Source organism: Eretmochelys imbricata, chromosome 9 (genome assembly GCF_965152235.1).
Source record: "Eretmochelys imbricata isolate rEreImb1 chromosome 9, rEreImb1.hap1, whole genome shotgun sequence".
Classification (NCBI taxonomy): Eukaryota; Metazoa; Chordata; order Testudines; family Cheloniidae; genus Eretmochelys; species Eretmochelys imbricata.
The window spans coordinates 74,290,035-74,314,771 of NC_135580.1; the positions used below are offsets into that span (position 1 = coordinate 74,290,035).

Sequence of the window (24,737 nt, forward strand, 5' to 3'; positions counted from 1 at the left end):
GGTGCTAGGAAATCTGGGATATGAGTAGTTGGACTCAAGCCCTCATAATGCAGTGTAGATGCTGGAGCCTTAGGTTGGGAACCAGGGGTCAAAAATTCCTAACCTGGATTTACAAATGAGTGTAGATGCTCATGCCAGAGGTTAACTCAAATTCTACATGCCCTGGGCTTACATTGCAGTGCAGACATACCCTAAGAGACTGTGCCATTGTTTGTGTTGTATTCCACAGATTTGCATTCTAGCATTTAGCTCCACTGATTTTTGGGTGAGAGGGGAAGGGTGGGCTGTCTCTCAGGAACTCTATGCTCAAACAACCCCACATTTGGGCCACTAATCTCACTCCAGCCCCTCTCATGCACTGCAATTTTCAAGACAATAAAAGGAAGCACATGAATTTAGAATACTCAGAAAAATCAGCTGTTAAACAGCAAGTTCATCTTAACCTTAACTATAATGGTGTTGCCACCCCATTATAACAACTGTAATTATGCAAACTAAAATAAGGGTAAATCAGATTTCAACGCAAAAGCTAATTCCTTTGACCATTGTACAGAACTGCACAATTGCCCAGGGGTATTATGTGGCTTTTTTGTTGTGTCTTACTCCAATTCATCAGGTACTGACCACTGGTAGAAGACAAAAGATTGGATTTACACGATTGACCAGTACTGTAACCAAGAAAGATAAAACCTGTGGAAAATTAGTCCTAGGTGGTGGAAATGCAGCAGACATTATATAATCTGTGTAAATACTAAGACTGTGGGCTTCTCTGCATTCTTTTCTACATGCCCAAGCATCCATCTGAGTAGTGACAAAAGCAGCAAGTGCAAGATTTCTGCTGAGTAAGCATATTTGGAAGGCACCTGCAGCTAGAATTGCAAATTGCGTGCAAAAAGAGACATTTCAAACCACATAAGACTTCAGGTCCTTTTAAAAGTCCCCCTCCAGAAACAGGTTTGCAACAGTAAACTCATTTCTAAGAAGTCACTGCACAATTTCTGAATCTAACTGCACATTAATGGTTTACTACATATTTTAATTCTGGTTGGAAGCAGTGTACGTAACAGAGGATAAAAAAAAAAAATCAGACCTTTTGGTTAAAACCTCTCAAAAGCATACCAAAGCCTGCAAATCCTCTGAAAATGTCCCCTAATCCATAGGATGCAACTCTTTCTGTGCCATCACAACTTTTCTTTTCCTATATCTTGAGGAAAGAGAGAGCACCCTTGACCACCAGAGCATCATGCATCTTTAGGGGAGATGATGTACTCTCTTTAAGCAGCAGACTTTCACACATGTCTCTTCCCCCCATACCCCTCCAGCCATTGAACTTGTTTGGATAAAACCTGTGGGGTACTCTACGTGCTAACTGGCAAGGTATCAACAGGTAAAGTGCCAGATTATCTGCTGTGCTTCCATGACACTATGTTTAAATCTCCTATGCTCAGAAGCCCCAGAGTGCACTATCCTACAGTGCAGTGCAATACTTCTAAATGGATTTGACACCAAAAGTTAAGTATTGGTGATTAGTTCTAGGATCAAACTTTTCAAAACATCTAAAGGTTTGGGTTTGATTTGCTTCAAAGAATAGGAAATTGTTCAGTCTGATTCTTATCTGCTCCTAACTAATCCAGCCAGCTCTAATTATTTTTCATTTGTTTCCATGTATGTTTTTGTATTAAACAGCATAAAATAAGAAAATGTGCATTTGCATGCTGAAGTTATATAAAAATGTTCTGAGAGCTTCTAGTATCAAAAATGTTATATAAATGGTATTATCTTGTTATTTTCTGGATTGTTTTTAAAAATATCAGGTTAACATTGTTGATTATTTCCAGCCCTTTGAAATAGAACACTTAAAAAGAACATTTAAACCACTCTATATGGCTGGAGACAGACAAGGATGGGCAGACTGTGACAACTAGAGAGAAAAGAACCAGGAGGAATTCCAAAAGCCATAAGTTTCCAATCCTTGCTGTGTCCTCAGTGTAGAAACTACAGAAGATATCTCTGACCATCCAGCTGTTTGACTGGAACAGAGAGATGTTCGCCGCACACCTGTGGATGACTAGTCAGTCCAACCTATAGGAAACATCAAGCATGTCCACAAAGAGATATCCAACCATTCAAGAATACAGACAATACTGGTTGGAGATTCTATATCAAGAAGAACGGGAAAACATTCTGCAAAAGACAGGCAGACAACAGAACAGTGTGCTGTCTTCCTGGAGCCAAGACACGAGACATGACTAAGATTGCACAGCCTTCTGAAGCGTGTGGGGAAGTAAGAATCTGATGGTGATGGTGAATATGGATACTAATGATGCTGCCTCACAGGATACCTCACAGATTACAGATGACTTTAAGGGAACTCGGAAAGGTGCTGAAGAAGAACGTACAAGTGATCTTCTTGGAGATCCTTCACTCCCAGGACAGGAATTAAGAGAGAAGATTCTGGAAGTGAACCACTGGCAAGGTAACCAGTGTCAGGTGGAGGATTTTGGTTTTGTGGAACATTAGTCCACCTTCTGTGGGAAGAGAAAAGTTTGAATGGCTTCCATCTCAGTAGCAGGGAAACCAATCTTCATGGAGACAGGATGGCTAGACTATTAGGAAGACATAAAATTAACAATAAAAGGGGAGGGTGAAAAGAGTGGGCAAAAGAGGAGGGGGACTAGCACTATGTCAAAAATGGCATTACCGGTTTCCAAGCTCCTGACAACTTGGAAACAAATTATGTTGAATGCTTATGGATCAATGTTTTAACTGATACATTACAAGATGGAGTGTTAGTTGGTGTCTGCTACACACCACTAAATCACACTAGGTCATCTTATTCTCTATCTATAAAGCACCTGTTCATTATGTGGGTAGGAAAAAAAGCTGCACTACCATAGACTTCAATCTGAGTGACTGCTGCCAGTATGACAATGAGGACATGGAGGACTTTTACATTAGATCTCATCTTGACAGATAAAGAGGAATTGATCACAAAACTAAAAATTAGTGGCAGCATATGTACCAGTGATTTTGACTTGGTTACACTTGCAATAGAGTCCAAACCAAAACATATATACTTGGTGCTTTAAAATGGTCAATTCATAAAGCTGAAAACAAGTATAAGCAGATCAGTTGACAGAAGGAATTTAAACCAAAAAAATGTCAATGTTAATTGGGAACTGTCTCAGAACACTTTACTAGAGGCCCAAACAGGCATGATCCCATAACGGAGAAAAAAAACCAATAAACCTGACTTACAGGAGAAGTGAAAGCAGCTCATAATTTTATATAAATAAATAAAACAAACGGAAGAAAGAAGTTGATGGTGATGAATATAAATCAGAAGCTAGCAATAGTAGAAAGTTGACAATGGAAGCAAAAGGACCGAAAGAGAAACCTATGGCAAGCAGAGTTAAGAACCATAGGAATGCTACTGGTCCATTATTAAATGAAATGGAAGAACTGTCAATAATAAAGCAGAAAAGGCAGAACTGTTCAATAAATATTTCTGTTCTGTATTTGGGAAAAAAAGTCAGAGGATATATTCAGATCATATATTGTGGATGAAATACTTTCCTTTTCAACAGTCACTACAGAGGGTGATACACAGCACTTACTGAAGCTAGACATTTTAAAATCAGCAGGTCTGAATAACTTGTATCTGAGAGTTTTAAAAAAACTGACCACGAAATTCTGTAGACCATCAGCATTGCTTTTCAATAAGTCTTGGAACACTGGGGAAGTTCCAGAGGCCTGGAAGAAAACTAATGTGTGCCAATATTTAAAAAGGATACCTGGAAAAAGCTGGATAATTGTAGACCCATCAGCCTGACATAGGTCCCAGGCAAAATATGGGAATGGCTGTTACATGACTCAATAAAGAATTAAAAGAAGATAATGTAATAAATGCCAATCAACATGGGTTTATGGAAAACAGACCTTGTCAAACTAACTAGCTTTTTTTGAGAAGGTTACAAATTTTGCTGATAAAGGTAATACTTAGGAGTATTGTAAGTCATTTGACTTGGTATCATGACATTTTGAAAAAGAAAATAGAATGATACAAAAATCAGTGTGACACATTAAATGGATTAAATAGTGGCTAACTATTAAATCTCAAAATGTAACTGTAAATAGCGAATCATTATCGAGTGTTTCTAGTGGGTCCGGAAGGGATCAGTTCTTGGCCCTATTCTATAACTGTTTTTAATCAATTATCTGGAAGAAAACATTGCATCATTACTGATAAAGTGTGCATATGACAAAGATTGGAGGAGTGGTAAATACTGAAGATGACTGGTCACTGTTAAAGAGCAATCTGGATGCTGGGTGCAAGCAAACAATACACATTTGAAATGCAGGCAAATGTAAAGTCACATCTAGGAACAAAGAATGTCAGCCATATTTATGGGAAGGCGGAGTCTACACTGGGAAGCAGCGACTCTGAAAAGGATTTCAGGGTCCTGGTGGATAATCACCTGAACATGAGCTGTGGCCAAAAAGATTAATGTGATTCTTAGATACATAAATAGGGGAATATCAAGTAGAAATAGAGAGGTTATATTACATCTGTATTTGGCACTGGTGCAACTGCTACTGGAATACTGTGCCCACAGTTTTGGCATCACAATTCAAGAAGGATGTTGATAAATTGGACACAGATTTTTAGAGAGTCATGATATTGCCTTCTGACCTTAGTTTAACCTCTTGCACATTGCAGGCCACACAATTTAGCTCAACCACTCCTTCAATCGACCCTTAACTTCTGGCTAAGTAACTGAAGACCTCACATCATGATTTAAAGACTTCAAGTTACAGAGAATTTACATTAGTTTAAAACTGCAAGTGACCCCGTGGCCCATGCTGCAGAGGAAGATGATGGTGAAAAAGATGGTTCAGAGGAGAACCACAAGAATGTTTAAAGCACTGGAAAACATAACTCTCAGTGATAGTCTTAAGGAGCTCAATCTGTCTAATTTAACAAAGAGAAAATTAAGGGGTAAGATGGTCACAGGATCTATATGGGGAGCGATCTATAAGGGAAATATAAATTCGATAACCGAGAGCGCTTCAGTCCAAGAGTCAAAAATAACACAACAAGATCTAATTTCTGGAAGCTGAAGCTAGCCAAGTGCAGACTAGAAATAAGGTACAAATTTTTAACAGTGAAGGTAAGTAACTATTGGAACAAATTTACCCAGGGTTGTAGTGGATTATCCACCAATGGAAATTTTAAAATCAAATCAAGATTGCATGTTTTTCTGAAACATATGCTCTAGTTCAAACAGAAATTCAGGGAAGTCCTATGGCCTGGGTTACACAGGTCAGATTAGAGGATTATAATGATCCCTTTTGATTTTATAATCTACAAAACTCTTAGCGACTAGTGTCATCCATTACCATTTGCCACTGCCAAATTCCTTATTTTCCTACACTAGATTTAAAAATGTACTGTAAGTCTTGGAAATGAAGAGATATATAGCTGCACATAGTTTAAAAGAGGAACAATAAGATTACTTACCACATGAAGAATTTTATTTTCTGTTTCGTATACTGTGCAATCCTATAGCAAAGAAAAAAAAAAATGTGTGAGATTTAAAATCTTAGCCCTACACACATTATTATTATTATTATTATTTTTCTTTTTAGTAATAATTTAACACTTTACACTGTTAGAATGTGTCTCTTGCATTCACACACACACACAGAGCGAAGTCATCTCTCCAGGCTTTACATGAATGTCTAAAGGTTATTCTGTTTTCTCTGGGAAACTTCACTGCAGTAACTTCTCATTAACCTTAGGGATCTATTCTATTTATAGGACTATAGTTTTTGTTCTTTGTAATGGGAACTATGCACCTGTATCAGGGGGAGAAGAGATCATTAATATAAGCAGAGAGATGTACGCAGAAATGCACTATCATGTAAATGTTAGTGACCATTTAGACCTAGACAGACATGGCCTAGTCCTAAAGTTCTCAATCAGGCAAAAGAAAGTTGACGACTTTAATATTTTTTCTTTAGTAAAGACTATAGTGTCAGGTCCCCAGCCAGTGAGTACCCCCCACTTATTATTTATTTATTATTAAATATGTACCAGATGGCATGACTGAATGATGGGAAGACAAGGTGTTTCAGGGAATAGACATAATTTTAATTTTTAAGTCTTGTTTGACCTTCACCAGATTGCAGGTACCATATTTGACAATCAGGGGTCTTCTGCTTTGAGCTCAAATGCATTATATATCACAACAAGTTTGTTATATTTTTGGACATTTACAAGTGAAAAGGCAGATATCCCATCTTGAGTTATATTTACAGATTTCTGTGAAACAAAAGCAGATTATTATTGTTATTCATTATTTATATTAACATAGCTGCTAGGAGCCCTTGTCAGGGACTAGGATCACATCTTGCTAGGCACTATTCAAACACTGAACAAAAAGATGGCCCCTGCCCCCACGACCTTATAACCTAATTATGTCAAAGAAACTCATACCACAGATATAGTAGTACAATATAAAAACCACCCCACATTACTTCTAAGGTCAGTTTTTCAAAAAAGCCATAATTTTTTACCCATCGTTTTGGGTACACAAGGGTTTCTCAATCCTTTTTCTTAGCAAGAACTACATTTTAATAGAGAGATTGTCTCACAGATAATTCTTCACAAACCACAGTAAGTATCTAAGCTTGAGTTTAGCATACAGTGAGGCAAACTATGTTGGAAAGACATGTGACGCTGTTGAGATAAGAGTAATCTATTTTTATGTACTTATTACTGTTAGGGACTTTTTTTAGTGGCCTCTAATTTTGCATTTAAAACTCAATCATTTGCTCCTGGAAAAGATAAAATGTGTGTGAAAACGTATTTGTTCTTCCAAATCTAGCCCTCCATCTTCTATGTGGTTTGTGCATATTAAAACTGTTTTTGTGAACAACTGGTCTTTTGCAAAAGAAATATTTGTGAAGGCAAAGTTGTGGGCACACATTTAGATGACACACTTCCTCTACTTAGAAAATGTTGCTCTTACAAGTCAAAATGTAGCACAACCATACTATCTTATGATTGATGTAACCTATTTTATTCTGGAAAAAAAAAGAAAGAAAATCTTTAATGCACTCAACCATAAACATAGCACAGTGGAATTACTTGCACCTGGATTTGTGATGCTCTTCATTTAGAAGAGAGTTGCATTTCTCTGTCATTTCCCTGACAGCAGAGATGTTATGGTTTACAAAGCCAGCAGGATTTGCTCGCACTGGAATTGAGGTTGCCACTGAAAATAGTGACAACAGGGATTAGTTTTCATATTTCTTGTTGACAGATTTTTTTTCTAATAGAATCCATGAATTCTCCACCATCTTATTTTAGGGTAGGTGAAATGCTGACCCTAATTAAACTACTTGGCATTGCCTCTTAAATGGTAAATGGATAGGAAAGAAGGGGACTGTCAGCTTTATTCAGTGCAAAGATGTTATAATTGCAAATGACCACAAAGAGGTAAATAAAATGTACCTATTTATTTTTTGGGTGGATGGGAGTTGCTTACAGGAAGAGAATAGATTATCTTGGATATGAAAAGGAAATAAAGATCCAAAATGTTCCTGTCTCTTGTTCAGTTATACAGGAAGGGCTTGTGGAGCCTCTTCATGGATCAGAAACAGTTGTAGTCCCATCACTTAGGGCCCACAGAAAGGAGCAGGCTTCTCCTTCCCAAGGGCTAGTGCAACATGTGCACACATCAGGGATCAGGCCCCCTGAAGAGCAATCCCTCCCCAAGCTCCCTGTGACAGAGTGGCTCCATGTTACTCTAACAAATGCCTGAACACCACAATCTGGATCAAAATCTGTATTGACAGTAGATTTCTAAATACTTAAGAAGTGCATTCACACTTCTTAGCTCATTTATCATAGCAAGGAAAATGAAACTTGTCACTCTTGGTCAAAGGCTACTTACTACTCCTTCAGCTCGCACTTTGATTGCATTCCATTACAGGTGGTTGGTCTGTTAAGTGTTTTTCACTAGACCAAGCACATACTTTGATTTCCAAGAATAGAGCTTAGGGAGAACATAAGCCCTAATTATAAAAAATTAAAATATTGAATATTTGCAGGTCAGATCAAATTATCCATCACCATAACAATGAAACAGCCCTGTCTTCACCTCTCTTTTCATGACAATACGCTTCAGAGCAACCAGATTTCTGCCCAACAGAGTTACATACAATATTAATACCAGGCAGTTACGTGCTCAGCTTGTGTAGCTGAAGACATTGGTTTTAGATAGTAATGTTGAACAGCATGGCATAAAGATATATGGACACAGGCATGCTGCACAAGCTGTAAAATACCATTTTATATCCTACTGATAGGACAAGCAAAACATTTGGGGTCAGATAAGACTATACATGTTTCAAAACCAATTTTTTCCCCTCTGGTGTAATTAGACCAGTTTTGAAAATGTCACCTCATGAAGGTTCCCCAAAAAGAGAGAGAAAAACAATTGTGGAATGAAGATGGCATAGATAACATTTAATTATGATTTCCTAGCCAGAAATTAGATGAGATTCTTTTAGAGTATCTTAAGGGTTTAATAAAATCTGAGAAAGAGAAAGAAATTTTGCTACTACACAGCTGAAGTACAATTGGGATTCTGGGGAAGCATGAAGGGGCCTGGGATGCCTCAACATGGCTGGCAACTCGTCTGAATTTTTCATTCTCCAGCAGAAAAAGTCAGTCCAACAGCTACATAATCAGCTCTGCATATAATTTCTTGAAAGTAGTCAGATATATTTCCTTGAATGTAAACTTTATTCTTTTACTACACTGACACCCACTTCAAGGTCCCTTTACTCTAGGAGGATGGTGTAAAGGACCTTCAGCGTAAACAAGTGGTAGGCCCAAACTGCTGTATCCCGTTAGAAAGAGGAGATTACCGCTTCCTTATTACTAACATTGATGGTTCACTAAATGTGGGCTCTTAAATCTGTCACTGGTCAAGATGTGACTATTGTTCATCCTGTACTTTAGCCCAGTAACATGATTTGGGAAAATAATATTTTCTTTGCTTGAAACTTCTGGTGATTTAGAATGTTGATAGAGATAAATTTGTGAGCAGACTGTAGAGGTAAGAGATGGTTACTCACCTTGTACAATAATGGAGGTACTTGGAGATGTGAGTCCCTGTGGGTACTCCACTTTAGCTGATTGTACACCCTATGCCCCTAGTTGGATAATTTTGACAGCAGTAACTGGCTGGGCCACACATGCACTCTCCCCATCTCGGGCCTGCAGCAGCAATTAACTAGCGCTGCATCCCCCACCTGCATGCCCCAGTTCCTTCTCTACCGCAGAGGAATTAATTAGAACTCCGAAGTAGAGAAGAGGAAGGTGGGTACAGGAGCACCCACAAGGGCTCACATTTCAAAGAACCTCAGTTACTGCACAAGCTGAGTAACTCTCTCTTCTTCAAGTGGAGTCCCTGTGGGGTATATAGGCGGGGGTGCATGCCATGGTATGAAAAGTGCGTCGTCGCTGAGTCCTGATCCCAAAAGACCCACGCTGGAGCAAAAAGCTGGACATTTGTTTTGTGGCAAATAGGTCTATTGCGGGGAACCCCCATAATTGAAATATGCTCTGGATAATGCAGGTGTTGATTTCCCACTATGGTCATTTGAGAACCTTCGACTTAATGTGTCAGCCATGACATTCTGAGACCCCAGCAGGTAGGTGGCTGATATGGTTATGTTGTGTTGTATGCACTATGTCTAGAATTTTATGGAGTCCATCCATAGGGAGTGTGATCTCGCTCCTCCCTGCTTGTTTATGTGGAACATGCAGGCTACTTTGTCCGTCACAATCTGTACGTTTTTGTCTTTGATCAGAGGCATGAAATGTGCACAGACATTGCAAACTGCGCGTCGTTCCACTACATTGACGTGGAGTGTTGATTCAGAAGGAGACCCTCTTCCCTGTACTGTGAGCTTGACTAAGTGGGTACCCAACCTCAGTAGAGAGGCATCCCTTGTGATTATCAATTCTGGAGGAGGTTGAAGGAAAGGGACAGCAGCACAGATATTGTGTGGTTGAGTCCACCATTGTAATGAGTCCTTGACCTTCATTGGCATACTCAGAAGTTTGTTCGGATTGTGTTTGTGTGGTGTGAACACCATCCTGAGCCAACCCTGCAAACAGCATAAGTGTAGTCTGGCATGTTTCACCACATATGTGGTTGCTGCCACGTGACCTAGTAGCTGAAGACAGGTCCTGGCTGATATCCTTGGGCTGTGCACTGAGGTATTGATGAGGTTCATTAGAACAGTGAATCTCTGAAGAGGTTATGATGCTGTTGCTTCTAGATAATTTACATACATGCCGATTAAGTCTAGTTTCTGGATTGGAGTCAGTGTGGGCTTTTCAGAGTTTATTTGTAGGCCGAGACTGGTGAAGAGTGACATTGTCTGGTGCGTAACTGCAACGGCTTCTGCCTGAGTGTGAGCCTCGATTAGACAGTCGTCTAAGTAGAGATATATCATGACCCCATGCTTGCGAAGATGGGCTGCCACCACAGTAAGGACTTTGGAAAACACTCGGTGGGTTTGTGGAGAGGTCAAAGGGTAGTAGTGTATATTGAAAATGATCCTGTCCCAGTACAAACTGAAGAAATGTCCTGTACATAGGGCGTATACTAATGTGAAAATATGCGTCTTGCAGGTCGAGGGCTGGAAAAAGCTTGTTTTTTTAAAAAACCTAAATGAAGCTTACAACTGGCAGAATGAAATGAAACCTGAAACCGGGGATCCAGGGATTTTTTTTCCAGTGCCTATGATTTTCTCCTATTGTGACATTGCTGGTTTTCACATTTGCAGGATTTAGGTGTCTTTCAATAAGATGAATGAGGGAAGTAATTTGTCCCAGAAGCAAAACAGCTACCTTAGTGAGGTCACATCAAGCAGGGAGAATGTGTACCGTGCTGTCACAGAGAAGACAGGGTACTTAAAAATAAATAACCTCTTCCACTCCCCAAATACTCGGCAGTTGCCTAGTGAGTATATTAACTATTATTTTTTCAGTTGCTTATAACAATATCTCCATCTCCAACCCTATTCAAATTAAGCAATGCAAACACTTCAATGTGTGATTGTGCAAAATTTCAAGTTTCAAAATTCAGTCTTTTTTTTCCTGTAGTCCTCTTCCAATGACAATAATAGTCTTTTCCTACACTCCTATGACTCAAAAGTGACTCAAGACCTTTTGCTCAAACTTTAAAAAAAATAAATAGTGACAGCCCAAAGATAGAAAATTGCAGCCCAAGGGCTAATGTTGCAGAAAACGTGAATACCTGGAATTACAGTACTTTTTGCAGTGTTGGATTAGATTAATCAGTATGCTCTGGAGTCACAAAGGAGCCATATGCCTAGATGATTTGACTGAGTTTATGGCTGCTTTGCTTTGCTAGAGCAGCACAAAGCAGCTGGAACTCACTGGTGAATCAATAGCATTTTTTTTTCCAAGCGTGTACTACCTATATTTGCTTTAATAAATATTCAGTATGCAGGATGGAGTACATATCCACATGCACACTTATATCTTAATATACCACGTCTCTGACTCAGAGAGGTAATGATGTACCTTTAAAGTATGTATATTAATGAACTGACTTGCTGGAACAGATGGACAACATGAAAAATGCTGGTTTTAAAAAGAATTTTACGCATACGCCCAGTAGACCTGAACAGTTTTCTTTAGCTGTGCTTCGTCACACTAAAATAAGGTCAGTTTTTCATCTTTTAGAACAATGAATGTATATATATATATTAAATCAAAGTTATTTGCTTGGGAGATCTACATAACTAACTATTCATTAGTGTCCTTTATTCTGAAGAGGAATTTGTGCAGTTCCCAAGCTGGTATTAATATAGGTTTTAAATCCCCATAGAAAATTACATTATTTTTCATTTCTTGTTCTGACATGCTGTGTAGAGTTTCTGTGCTCTGTGCCATATTTTGCGACAGAGATGGCAGTATTTCATTGGTGGATCTTTGTATAATCAGTTTGCTTTGGGGCACAGCTCTTTATGGAGCTCCCAAGTGGGAAGGTGATGTTGGGATACCGCTGCACCCCTTAAGGAGGAGGTGGAGCCTGAGCTCCCTTCCCCTGGGTGGTGTAAGTGCAGTAAAAAGGGATATTTCCCTGTTGCCCTTCCTGAGTTGGCTTGTATTGCTAGTGAATGTGTAACCCCAACGGACCCTGGATCGAACCGAGGACCTCAGGAGCTTAGTACATGAGCCTCTACCCCATGAGCTAAAAGCCAAGTGACTCTTAGTTAAGGCTCTAGAGCAGAATCATTTAACTCTAAGTGGTCTTGGTGCCACTAGATGCGACAGAACACCACACCCAGAAGACGTGTGGGTTACAAATGCAGCGATGACAACTGTGGCTGGCCTCTGCTCTGGGAACTCTCCCCTTTTGCACCTACACAAGGGCCAGTCAAAATCAGCAAAATTAAGTGCTTTGGTATCCTTCAGGAAGAAAAGATACAGTTATATGTCTAGTTTTTAGATCAGAGTTTTAAAAAAATAGCTATATGCAATTGATTCTCTTAAAAATACAATAGCTAAGTAACTTATGACAGCTTTCCACAAAATACCAATCTTATCCCCATTATAGACCTTAGCTTCAAGCTTTACGTTTCAATCAAAACACTACAGAAATGTGTTTGCACTCACTACCTTCTAATAAAGAATTTAAAGGGAAAAATGGGACAACCTTAATTATAGTGGTGACATTGCTGGTTGTAGCAAGAGAAGTTACATTCTTATTCATGCAGCCTGTAAATTCTGTGTTAAAGGTTTGAGACCAAATATATGTTTTTCAAGATTGTATGTGCCTGGGGAAGATGCCCCCATTTGCCAGCAGAAGTCAGAAGCATGTTTTTTTTATGCACAGTAAAACTGAAGGCTGAATTCGCTGAATCTTTGAACTTTACTATCTTAAACACACACACTTTGGTACAACGAAGGCTTGTGTGTGAATGCAGTTATTATAAAAGAGTCTATTTCAACTTCCACACAAAGAATTATTTCAAATAGTTATACATGCCAAGACATCTGCCTCAAACATAAAATTTCTAAATAACATTTTCCTTAAACTTTAAATGATATATTCCTTGGGTTGAAATGTCAGCACGTTGCTTATGAATGAACCAACAGCCTGACATAATCACACATTGCCAATTTTGTGTGTGACAGAAGGCAATCAAATACATGTTTTGAACATGGCTTTATGGGGCTGCACCAACTGCACAGAATTTTTATGGAAAATAAAAGTGCTGTCCATTTAAAAGTGCAATGGTGAATACATATTTTTAAAAGAAATCTACCATTTTGCTTTGTTAATTACATAAATGCTGTGTGAGATTCAAGCACCTGTGAGAACTGCTTTGACTTGTATCAACTGCACTTTTTAAAAAAATGGCCTACTTCTCATTCAGTCCCAAATCTATACTTTACAATATGATTTCTATAAAATTTGATTTTTACTCTGCTTATATATTTTAAATAGGTCTGCTAAATTTTTTATATTTATTGAAAATTTGGTGTGATTTTCTTAACTGCTTTTGCCCTCTACAGTTCTGTAAATGAAAGAAACCTCATGAGAATCATTGATTTTATATGACTGTGCACGTCATGAAGACTTAAGTAGCGGGAGGCTCAGGCAAGCTTCTTAAGCCAAAGAAACTGGACTAGAAAGAATATGAAAACAGTCATTAAAATTCCACCTCTTCCCACTTTTGGTCAGAGCATAAATTCTGCAAAAACAGTCACCCTGTCGTGGTCTGTACTTTACTAAACGTGCTCCTGGCTCCAGCCTGAACCAGGAATTGTGAACATAGATGAAAGTGATTATTTTTTAATTTCAACCACACAGTTTGAAACTACAAAAAAGCTCACTATGAATTCTGAGCAACAATTTAGGAGGCTCTTATTTTAAGCCAAACCATGCATTTAAATCAAACCATTACATTCATGCAGTTGGTTTGCATCTTTTCACTGAGGATTTCCTTTTGTGGGTCTCTTTTTTTCTGGAGGGAATCCAAGTACTGTTTGAGAAATGAAAAGAGCTCAGTACGACAACACTATATGCAAGCAAGCAACAGAAACTTTATAAATAGAATTGTAATACTACCCAAGATGATTAAATTGGAAAATTCTCCCTCAACAATTTCTGTTGTCTTACTATATATTGTTTTGAAACATGTAGCGCTATGGCCAGTCAGCTGTCAAGGCAATATTTAGCTATGCTGTAGAACCAGATTCAGAAGGAATAAAAGTATGGTGTCTTCAGTTATGTAAATGTCATGATTCTGTGTTCTGTCTGCTATACCTTTAAATGCAGGAACTTTTCTGCTTGCTTGCCCAGAAGTGGGGAAGGGAAACAGTACTGACAGGCGTCTTAAAATGATTGCTACAAAGAGAGAGCACACAATATATTACTTTCTGTAGTGGTCATCTTAAACTGGCATTCCGCATTGCTCCCAACAGGCAAGTAGAAGGCTCCCTACCTTTAAAAGTGAAGCACAAAGAAAGTAGAAATCACATGGGACTGAACCTCATCTCAGTTACACGAGTACAAATCACGAATTACTCCATTATTTTCGATGGAGCTGCACAAGGGTCAAACCAATCAGAGAAGAATCAAGCTCAATACCTCCCTGAAGTGGGTCAATTCAACAGCCAGCTAGTCTAGTGATCACACAGTGGCTCCTCCGTTCTTTTCCATAGGCTTGTTCTAGAGTGGGCCCTGATGAGTCATATACAGGAGAGCCTCTCCCTCCTGTGTATTCCTTCTTCTCCCATTGGGGTTCTGTCATGACAGCTTTGTGGGGGGGAGCAGGGCCCTCCCATTCCACTGGATCCTGACTCAGGATCCTAAAGAGATGTTGCAGTGTCTGGACCACTTGTTGGTCCATCTCAAGTTACACGCCCCGGGTTATTTCCTTCTGGGCTATAGCTCCTTTAGGGGTGTGGTCACAGTTTTCGCAGTATCAGCATAGTCTGCCAGAGGGACAACGTCCCCTCCTTTGAGGTCGTTCTTCGATTCCCAACTCAAACCGGGAAGCGGGGGGGGGAGGGGGGGGTATATGGATCACAGCTTCCAGAGTGCCTTACCAAGTCTGTAATCACTCTTCCCATAGCTCTACGTATTAGCCTCACTTGCTGGTACAGCCTGTAACTCCTTTTCCCCCTGCCCCTGGGTTTCCAGTGTCCTTTTAACTGTCCTACCACTAGAACAGGCCTGCAACTGCTGAGGGGTGGGGTCTCCCTGGCCTAGTACTGCCCCATGCCTTGCTCCAATTTGGTGTCTGGTCTTTGAACCCCCTCTGTTTACAAAGCTAAATACATCATAAGAACATCAGAAATTTTAGGAACAGCAAAATGTCATTATGGACCTACAAAAATCAGTGTTTCCAGAGGAAGTTTGTTTTTCACAAAAATCTCATTTTCTAACAGAAGACTGCTCCATGAACATTTTTGACCAGCTCTAACACAAAATAATTTGTTCTAAATTCTTTATCAAGACCAAATATCTAGATAATATTCCATAACTTAGCTAATAACAACATAATATTCCACCTGTTAGCATCAGAAACTTCCTTCCTTTCCAAATTTTGAATTCTTCTATTGGGTTAGTCTGACATTTCCTCTTTTCCAATAAGAAACAGCTAAAACCTCTTACTCATCTAGATTCTTGAGACCTACGAGGCACAGCAAAGAAACCATAGCACAGATAGCCCAATTCTGGGCTGCTCCAGGGACCACAGCAGACCCCAGCAAAGTGTAGGGACAGCCATGGAAGCCTGTCTAAAGCTTGGTCTACGCTACATACTTTGGTATAGCTATGTCACTCAGGGGTGTGAAAAATCCACATCACTGAGCGATGTAGCTATACCAACCCTATTTCCCCTCTCCCCCCCATTAGTTTTGAGAAAAAATTAGTTTCAGTACAAGAAAAAAAAAAAAGGTTAAAACTGGAAGATGAGAACCAAAGAACTTAGGGATATAGAAGAATTTCTATTTGCACTTCATGGTCAAGTATCCCTTTGATGTTTTTTCTGTATTCATACTGGCTTTTTTTTTCTACGGTACAAAAAGTATTCAATTAGTGTGGCTGGCAATGCCTAAGGCAGTTTTTTCCTACCAGTTTAAACATACTTCAAACAGAATATCCATTTTATTAAATACTGCCTCCCTTTAACCCTTCAAGTACCAAGACAACAAAATGATCAGAGGAAGGCTTAGAGTTTCACTTTAGAGCTAATGTTCCAATAAAAATTATTCCTTTAATTTAGGTGTCAGAAATACAATGTAAGCTTCATTCTGAGTAAACAATTATTTCAGGTCAAAGACTAAAGGACTTGTATGTATAGTAAACCTGAAAATTTCTCTGTTTTGTAGAGCAGAATGAATTAATTTTAGAGAAAAAAAAGTCTATGCTTATGTTGCATACTGAAGTTTATATTAGAATTTAAAGATGTTCTTTTTTTAATAGTGATTGGGATATATGTATATCTTCTAAAATGTAAGGCTTTTTCTACATCTGTCTGGTTTAAATAAGCATTTAAGACCACTGAGAGCATTACACTTAGAATATTATGGTGAATTATTTTCTTTTTGACCACAAGGTTTAACATGCACAGGGTTTCAGTCTATTTATTTTACTTAGGAAATAAATGATAGCTAAAGTGTCACATTTATCTCTTGTCAAAAAACGGATTAGAAACATGCTTAAAGGTGGAGTTTTAACTTGGGGCTTTTATATCATAGAATACCCACTATTTAGTTCTGTTCTATAAAATGGTAAAGTAAAGAGAACTACAAAATAGTAGTAGTGTTATATGTCCACATTCAAACAAGGTATCAACCAGCTCTTGCATCATGCAGAATACCCCTGCCAAAGTACCTCATGCCATCACCATTCTAATTGATTAAAATACTGAATTTATTTAAAATAAATAAATAAATAAATAAAGAGAAAAGGCAAGTTACAAATAAGATGAACAACTCTATTTAGTCCTGAATCTACAAATACACATGCTTAGAACAAAATGTTTTTCATTTCAAAATGTGATTGTTAATGGGGATTCTTCAGCAAGTGTGTGTGTGTGTGTTGGGGGTAGGGGGCGGGGGGAGGTTCCTCATAGGGCACACAAGGATTGATGCTCAGCCAAACGCTAATCAATTTTTTAAATCGATAATCTGGAAGAAATGTACAATTATGGTGATAAAGTTTGCAGATGACATAAAGACTGGTTGTGTGATAAATAATAAGGACAGGCAACTGATAGCGTGCTCTAGACCCTTTGCAAGCTTGGAACAATCAAGTAGCATGCATTAATACAGCCAAAGGCAAGGTCACTCATCTAAGAATAAAGAATGTGGGGCATTTTTTTACGGTATAGAGGATTGTATCCTGGAAAACAGTGACTCTAAAAAGTACTTAGGGATCACTGTTAATTAACTGAACAGAAGCTCCCATTTTGATATTGTGGCTAAGAGGGTTAACATAATTTTTGCATGTCTAGAATGGGGGTATATTAAGTAGGTGTACAAAAGTGATATTACCTGTGTATACTGTATTAGTGAGACCACAACAAGAATACTTGTCCAGTTTTGGTATCCACCCCACCCCCCCCCCCTTTTTTTTTTTTTGGTAAAAGTTGCAACTTGGAGAGGACTCCACAATGAGCTAAATGAATGGTTCATGACATGGAACACACACACCAGTTACTGAAGTAGCTCAATCTACTTAACTTATCTAGGGGCTTTACTACAGGGTGGGGTAATGATCACCATGGGAGTGAGATTTCTAAAGTACGCTAACGTGCTGCACGTTAATTGTTCTGTGTAGACCCTCCTGGTGTACACTAAAAGTTCCTTAGTGTGCTTTAACAACATACTATTTCGAACAGCACTTTGTTTATTTTAATTAAAACAAACATGAAAAGCACCTATTGTGGGCTCTAAGCAACTTTAAGATATCTTACTACTGTACACGAACAATAAAACTATACTGGATCCAGTAGGACCTACAAAGCCCAAAGGAAAATTAACTAACCAGAACGTTGAAAAAAATACATAAATACCCTTTCTTCCCTAAGAATATGAGCTGTTATACCCTTGTCCCACACTAACATTAAAGAAAATAGATAGGCTTTGCAGTATGCCTTCCAGGTCAACAGATTTGGATTAATTTGGTGGATTCATTTTTCTAGAGCTATGGCAGTCTGCTTTGTAAAGAAAGTGTTACTGAGTCACTGGAGAGCCATAAAATATTATCAACACTGTGTCCTAATAGCGTGTTATGATATTTATATAAGATTGTGTTTTTCTGATGCATCATCTTCACATATTAACACAACGATGGGATCTCAATAGCAAGATATTCAGCTATGATTATTTTGTGGATCTGTGCAATGCTATTTTCCACTATCTCCCTCCTCCTTGGTGCTAATAGAGAATTAGTGAGACCAAGGAAGAGTGAGATGAGCACTAACTCAGACTTATGCACTCAGACTTTACTCTAGAGCAGAGGTCTTCAATCTGTGGGGCACGCCCCCTTAGGAGGTGAGGAGGAACATTTGGGGTGGCGCAGCTGGGCCCAGACCAACGCCCACAGGGGATGGAGAGGGAGCAGCACCCAGCTGTGCTCCTGCCCCAGTCCCGGGTGCTGGGCTTGTGCCCGGGATCTGCTCTTGGCCGCAGCTGCTAGCCTTGTGCCCGAGGTCCTGGCTGATGGCCCCATGCCCAGGGCTCCACACCTGGCTGCAGCTGCAGGTCTCAGTTCCCAGCCGAGGGTCTTTTCTGCCCCCACTACCAGCTGTGGCCCCAGCCCCCTTACCCCTATCCACATCCCCCCTCCCAGAGCCCTGTCCCTGCTCCCGATTAAAAGTTTGGGGACCACTGCTCTAGAACTTCAGTGTTCCTGCTGCACTTGTATATCAAGAGGATACCAATTATTTTCAGAGGGGAAACAGCATTTAATCGCAAGCATATGATTGCCATGGAAACAAGGCACAACATTGCAATCCACATATTTTCTAAGCTTAAATAATGACTGTTGATCTCCACATTTTATTAATCACTTCCAGAATGACTGTAGAACTTTTCTTGTATACAAACACACTTACTTTTCTGTATCTAGCTATGACATCCTAGGTTATGTCAACCAGGTACCAACAAAATTTATCAGTGTGTCTGAAAAGCTGTTGTATCACCCAGTCAGATGACTGCCTTGTGTGGTTTTAGCAGTGCAACTCTTTAAATCTGTTCTTGCTTATTTAATCAATTTGAATTTTAAGGAGAGAAAGTCAATAGTGCATTTTATTAAATAAATCTCAGAGGTTAAGAGTACATGAGCCCTTTCTAAAATCTTTACATTTACATCAGAAATATACCTTTTCTACAGATTTTATTTAATTTAGATTAGACACTTTTGAACTGCTAGGCTCCAAGTGACAATCTCTTGCTGTCCATATGCCAGTATGACACTCATCTTCTAACTATATACCATTTTCTGCAGCTGCTTTGCCCTCTCCAATCAGGTATGGACAAGGCAAAATGTGCATCCTCCTTTGCTATCTGTGCTCTCTGCCTGCTCTGGTGATGCTGCATTAGTAATCATGATGCTTTCACTGTCTACGAACATTCTTGGAAATTTTGTCTTGCTCACAGGAATACTTCAAATTGCAAATGAAAGGGTCATGAATATCAATGAAGTGAATTGGCAGGTTTCATTTACAATGACTTTTATAAATATATACTTCTACTGTATTTGTCTAGCTCTTGTCTATGCATCCACTTTTAGCTTATCTTTGACAACATTTAGCAGGGAACATGCAATGGTGTGTGTTACATTCTAGACACCTTATTAGAAATATATTGACTAATTGCTGGGACTTCAGAGAACAACAACAAAATGATTAGGGATCTAGTGGCCATCTGATTTATGATGAAAAACTTCAAGTCTAATATGTATCAGTTGGGTAAGCAACAAGAAAGCATACAGCAAGGAATTATATGCTGGAAATCAGGGAAAGAGGGGAATAGAATATGTTGGGGGAGGAAAATGTGAAGAACTGAGGATCAACTGGAGATACCACAATAATTTGTATTTACTTTTTGAAGAGAAAACCCATCAATATCCTTGAAAACAATTAAAATACAAAAATTCTTTCCCAATATTACTGGTAAATAATTACTGTAGTTGCAACTGAGATGTTGCACACACATACCTCCTCCCTCCACCCGCACCTTCCCCCAAAACGCACACAAATTCTCCTGATGAGGTGACACATTTCTAACAATTTTTGTAATATTTTATAATTTCTTCAGCAATGTGGAAGTGATTTAGGTATGGCACACAATAAACCTGTTCTTACCTGTTGCACAATGGTTGTTAATTCCAGGCACAGTTGAACAATATTGTTTTTCAGCAGTGAGTATTCTGTCACACTGACAAATGGAGACCTGCCAGAGAGGGACAAAAAATTTGTAGGAGACCTCATCAATCTGTGTTACTGAGCTGTACCTCTTGTAATGTATATTTACAGTCAACACCACACTAAATAATGCACTTGAGAAGCTGGGATGTTGTTAATTCGAAATGGTACAACAATGAATTCCAGCAGAAACTTCAAGAGTCAGTCAGATTTAGACAGTCACTATATCACATTAAAAAGAATTAAGATTTTTATTCTCTGTGAGTTAACTTGTACTATAGCTGCCATATTGGTCAGTGCTGTCATCATCAACCTGTGTATTTTACATATGGTAACAAATTCAGAAATTGCTGTCTTCACCTACTGGAATGGATGTTACACCAAAGAGGGTATGATGCTAAAAATGACAATGATCTTATAGTCACACAGCAACTGAAAATTAGTAGCAGTATTTATTTTTTAAAAATTTCATCTAAAGGAAATGTCACACCTAAAACTGCCCATGCAAAGCCCTGGGCATTCTTGACATCCATTTAAAAACACAGTAATATCAGATCATTGTAGTATTTGCTCTGATTATTTCAATTTGAAATATTTGACAATATGCGACTTCAAGCTGGGCTTTTTGCTTGCAAGACAAACAGCTTTTAAAACAGACTGTTAGGGTTGGTAACTTTACTTGATTAAACTAGACTGAACCAGGTCAGCTAATTTCTTTGTATTGTATATAAAATGAAGCTGCTTATAATACCCCTTCCTTTTCTTTGGGTCCCAGAGCCCTTTAGAAGACATATTTGTTGTAGAGGTAAACTCATTTATCATGGAAATGCCAATCACCTCACAATAATCATGCCATTCTGCACCAGCAACACTGAACAACAACTTTTAGGAGGGGAAGTGAATAATGTATGCATTTGAAATAACTATAGGTAGTTAGAACATAAATTATTTGAAGTTGGATTTTGGGCAGGACGCCAGAGTTAACATCCCTATTTTTGGAGAAAGTGCAACACGATCTCTCAAATGAGCACAAGTAGAGTAATATATCTACTAAACAGGAGACTAGGATTTCAACCATCCACCTTTCCAGTGCAAATCCCCTTCCTCCTGGCCAGGTAAGAGAAGGGGGAAGAAACTCCACAAAAAGACCACGAACCATGAAGAACTAGGCACTTTGGGGATCAGATACAGAGCGAAACACTCTGGATTTATGTACAGTGCAGGCTGTGCAGAAACTGAGGAACCCCATGTAGAACAGTGTGTGACTACTGGATGTACCTGGCATGCTTCTAGTACCTTAGATGTTTGATATGCCTCAGCACTGAACAGATATAATAAGTATAGCAGTCAAGTCCTCAGTTTTATTGCTTATCCAAAAGATAGCACATCAAGCAGCACACTGCTCCTTAAGAGCAAACTATAGCCTTAGTTCAGTATTAACTAAGAGGGATGAGTGCCATTTACTGAGCCACTAACTCAACTCCTGCGGGACCTGGGTTTTCCTTGGAATCTCCAAGTACTGTCCGGATCTGACCCATTTGGCTTATAAAGACTGATGAGATTACATCCCAGGAGATCCTGATTGCTAGCATTAGGTCAGAGAAGGTCATCAGGGTCACAACAAGCTTTGTGAAGAATGGTCATGTCATTCATTTATATGCACAATAGTTTCAGATTTCAATTAAGCTATTCACTTCTAGAGAGAAATGCAGTGTGTGCATAAAATATAGTATTTCATACATAATATTTTAAAACACAGTTCATGCAGAGAGTTACTTTGTAAACTGATTCCTAATTCATCAATGAGGAATCATAGCATTCTCTCACCAAGCAGTAATTAATGTGACAAGAGTGACTAATGTATGAACCTGCCCCCTACTGTTAACAAAAAGTCAACTAGTAAGCTCTGAGTTTCCAGGGATAAGCAAGTGGTATAATTTCTTTTAGAAATTATCCAATAACAAGTATGCAGCAGGATAACAGCAAGTCAAATTTCCCTATACTCCTCTTAATTTGCATCAGCCCTGAATGGTCAGAACCACTCTTTGCTCTGGTTATAAGGAAACTCAGTTTCAATGTTAATTTATCCCTTATACTCCCTTCTGAAATAGAAATGATCCTGCCATCTGTGGTGGCAATTTTTGTCATTCACGAGGAACATTCACTAGTGACATTCACTAGGAACAAGACTGAAACTGCTAATTTCACAGAGGTCACCGTCAACCTGGGGTGACCCAAAAGAGACTCCAAAAATCCCACAGCTGGCTCCTGACCCAGGCCTAGTCAGCCTGGAACTCAAGTATATAACAACATTTACAAAGTAAAACCTATAATTACAGTTCTAATATTAGAACAAGAGAAAGAGAAAAGAACAAGAGAAAAAGAAACAAACAGGGCAAAAGAATTACTTGGGGGGGGGGGGGGGGAGAGGGAGTAAGAATTAAAAAGCTCTAAATTACCTGTCCAGCCAGGCTAGCAAGTTCTTGGCAGCACCAATCAGGTCAACAACAGAGGTAAGAAAATCATTTGGCAGTCGTCTGGAGGCCCTGCCGTCATAATGGCCACTCCTCCTTCTACCCGTTATAAAGTTCTGAAGATTTTTGGCTGAGGCATTCAGCTTGTGAGAGAGTGTTCTCAGATTTTCTGTCTCTAAACCATAGTTCTGAAAGAAAGAAAAAAATAGATCACACAACATGTTTAAAGCAGATAGCTAAGCCACAGAATATTGAGCTGAAACGTTTGCAGCTTGCATTGATTCACTCAATTCTTGAACACAGCAAAATCAAGGCAAGTCAGGACTTGATGAACTGTCCCAGTAGATCATGAGTATTTAACAGCTGACCTTTCAGGGCCCTTCCTTTCCAAGCACTTCAGCCACAAGAATCATTTAAGCCCACAGCCTCTCTCCAAGGTAGGTAAGTAATAAATGCATTATTCCCATTTTAGAGAGGTGGAAATAGAGGGTCAAAGACATTAATTTATTTAGGATGACATAAGATAGAATCATAGGACAGGAAGGGACCTCAAGAGGTCATCTATTCCAGTCCTCTGCACTCATGGCAGGACTAAGTATTACCTAGACAATTCCTGACAGGTGTTTGTCTAACCTGCTCTTAAAAATCTCCAATGATGGAGATTCCATAACCTCCCTAGGCAATTTATTCCAGTGCGTAACCACCCTGACAGGAAATTTTTCCTAACTTCCAACCTACACCTCCTTTGCTGCAATTTAAGCCCATTGCTTCTTGTCCGTTCCTTAGAGTTTAAGAACAATTATTCTTTTCCCTCCTCCTTGTCCCCTCCTCTTTTTCAGACTAAACAAACCCAATTTTTTCAGTCTTCCCTCATTGGTCATGTTTTCTAGACCTTTAATAATTTTTGTTGCTTTTCTCTGGACTTTCTCCAATTTGTCCACATCCTTCCTGAATGGATACAATGCTCCAGTTGAGGCCTTATCAGCATGGAGTAGAGAGGAAGAATTACTTCTTGTGTCTTGCTTACGACACTCCTGCTAATACATCCCAGAATTATGTTCACTTCTTTTGCAACAGAGTTACACTGTTGACTCATATTAAGCTTGTGGTCCACTATGATCCCCAGATCCATTTCCGCAGTAATTCTTCCTACGCAGTCATTTTCCATTTTGTATGTGACACTACAGCTGGTTAAACTGCTCACTGCAAATAATCTGATTAATTTAGCTTTTTTTGTTGTAATTCAGACTTTTCTTCTTACAAGTTAATTTGCTATTCAGGACCGTTGAAACTGTTTTTGTGAACAAATTTCAGAACATTGATTGATTATCCCCTGTTAATTCCAACTATTCATCATGTATAGTGTATGACTGGTCCTCTATGTCATGTGGCATTATCATCCACTCAGAGAGCAGAAACAAACTTTTAAACCAGGAACACAGATACTAATGCACAGTTAATAATGTATAGCTTGTTTGCATGAGAATAGACACATTTGTACAAATATTTCCCAAACATTAGTGAGAACAGAAACCTGTTTGTGTGAATATTCATAGCTAGGGTAAAAGCACAAAAGAAGTCTGGACCAAACAGACATGTGGAATCCAAACAAATGTTTGTGAACACTGTTTTGTAAGATTCAACTAGGTTTACTTGGATGTCCAGGCCTGTGCCTTAACTGCAAGACCATCCTTCCTCAGAAAGTTGACTGTTAGAAAAGGGATTTGAACTGCTGGGGTGGACTGCAACCTAAATGGA

The 24,737-nt window shown here is 38.9% G+C and overlaps 1 protein-coding gene across 1 annotated transcript in view; it reads right to left on the reverse strand.

Annotated features, from left to right (window-relative positions):
• Positions 1 to 24,737, reverse strand: part of LOC144270092 (connector enhancer of kinase suppressor of ras 2-like) — a 470,860-nt gene that overhangs the window by 321,990 nt on the left and 124,133 nt on the right. Inside the window, exons 3-5 of the mRNA XM_077826316.1 lie at positions 22,965 to 23,167; positions 20,446 to 20,533; positions 5,522 to 5,563 (exon numbers count right to left, since the gene is read on the reverse strand). Of these exons, the coding sequence (XP_077682442.1) occupies positions 5,522 to 5,563; positions 20,446 to 20,533; positions 22,965 to 23,167 (333 nt within the window). The remainder of the gene's footprint in view (positions 1 to 5,521; positions 5,564 to 20,445; positions 20,534 to 22,964; positions 23,168 to 24,737) is intronic.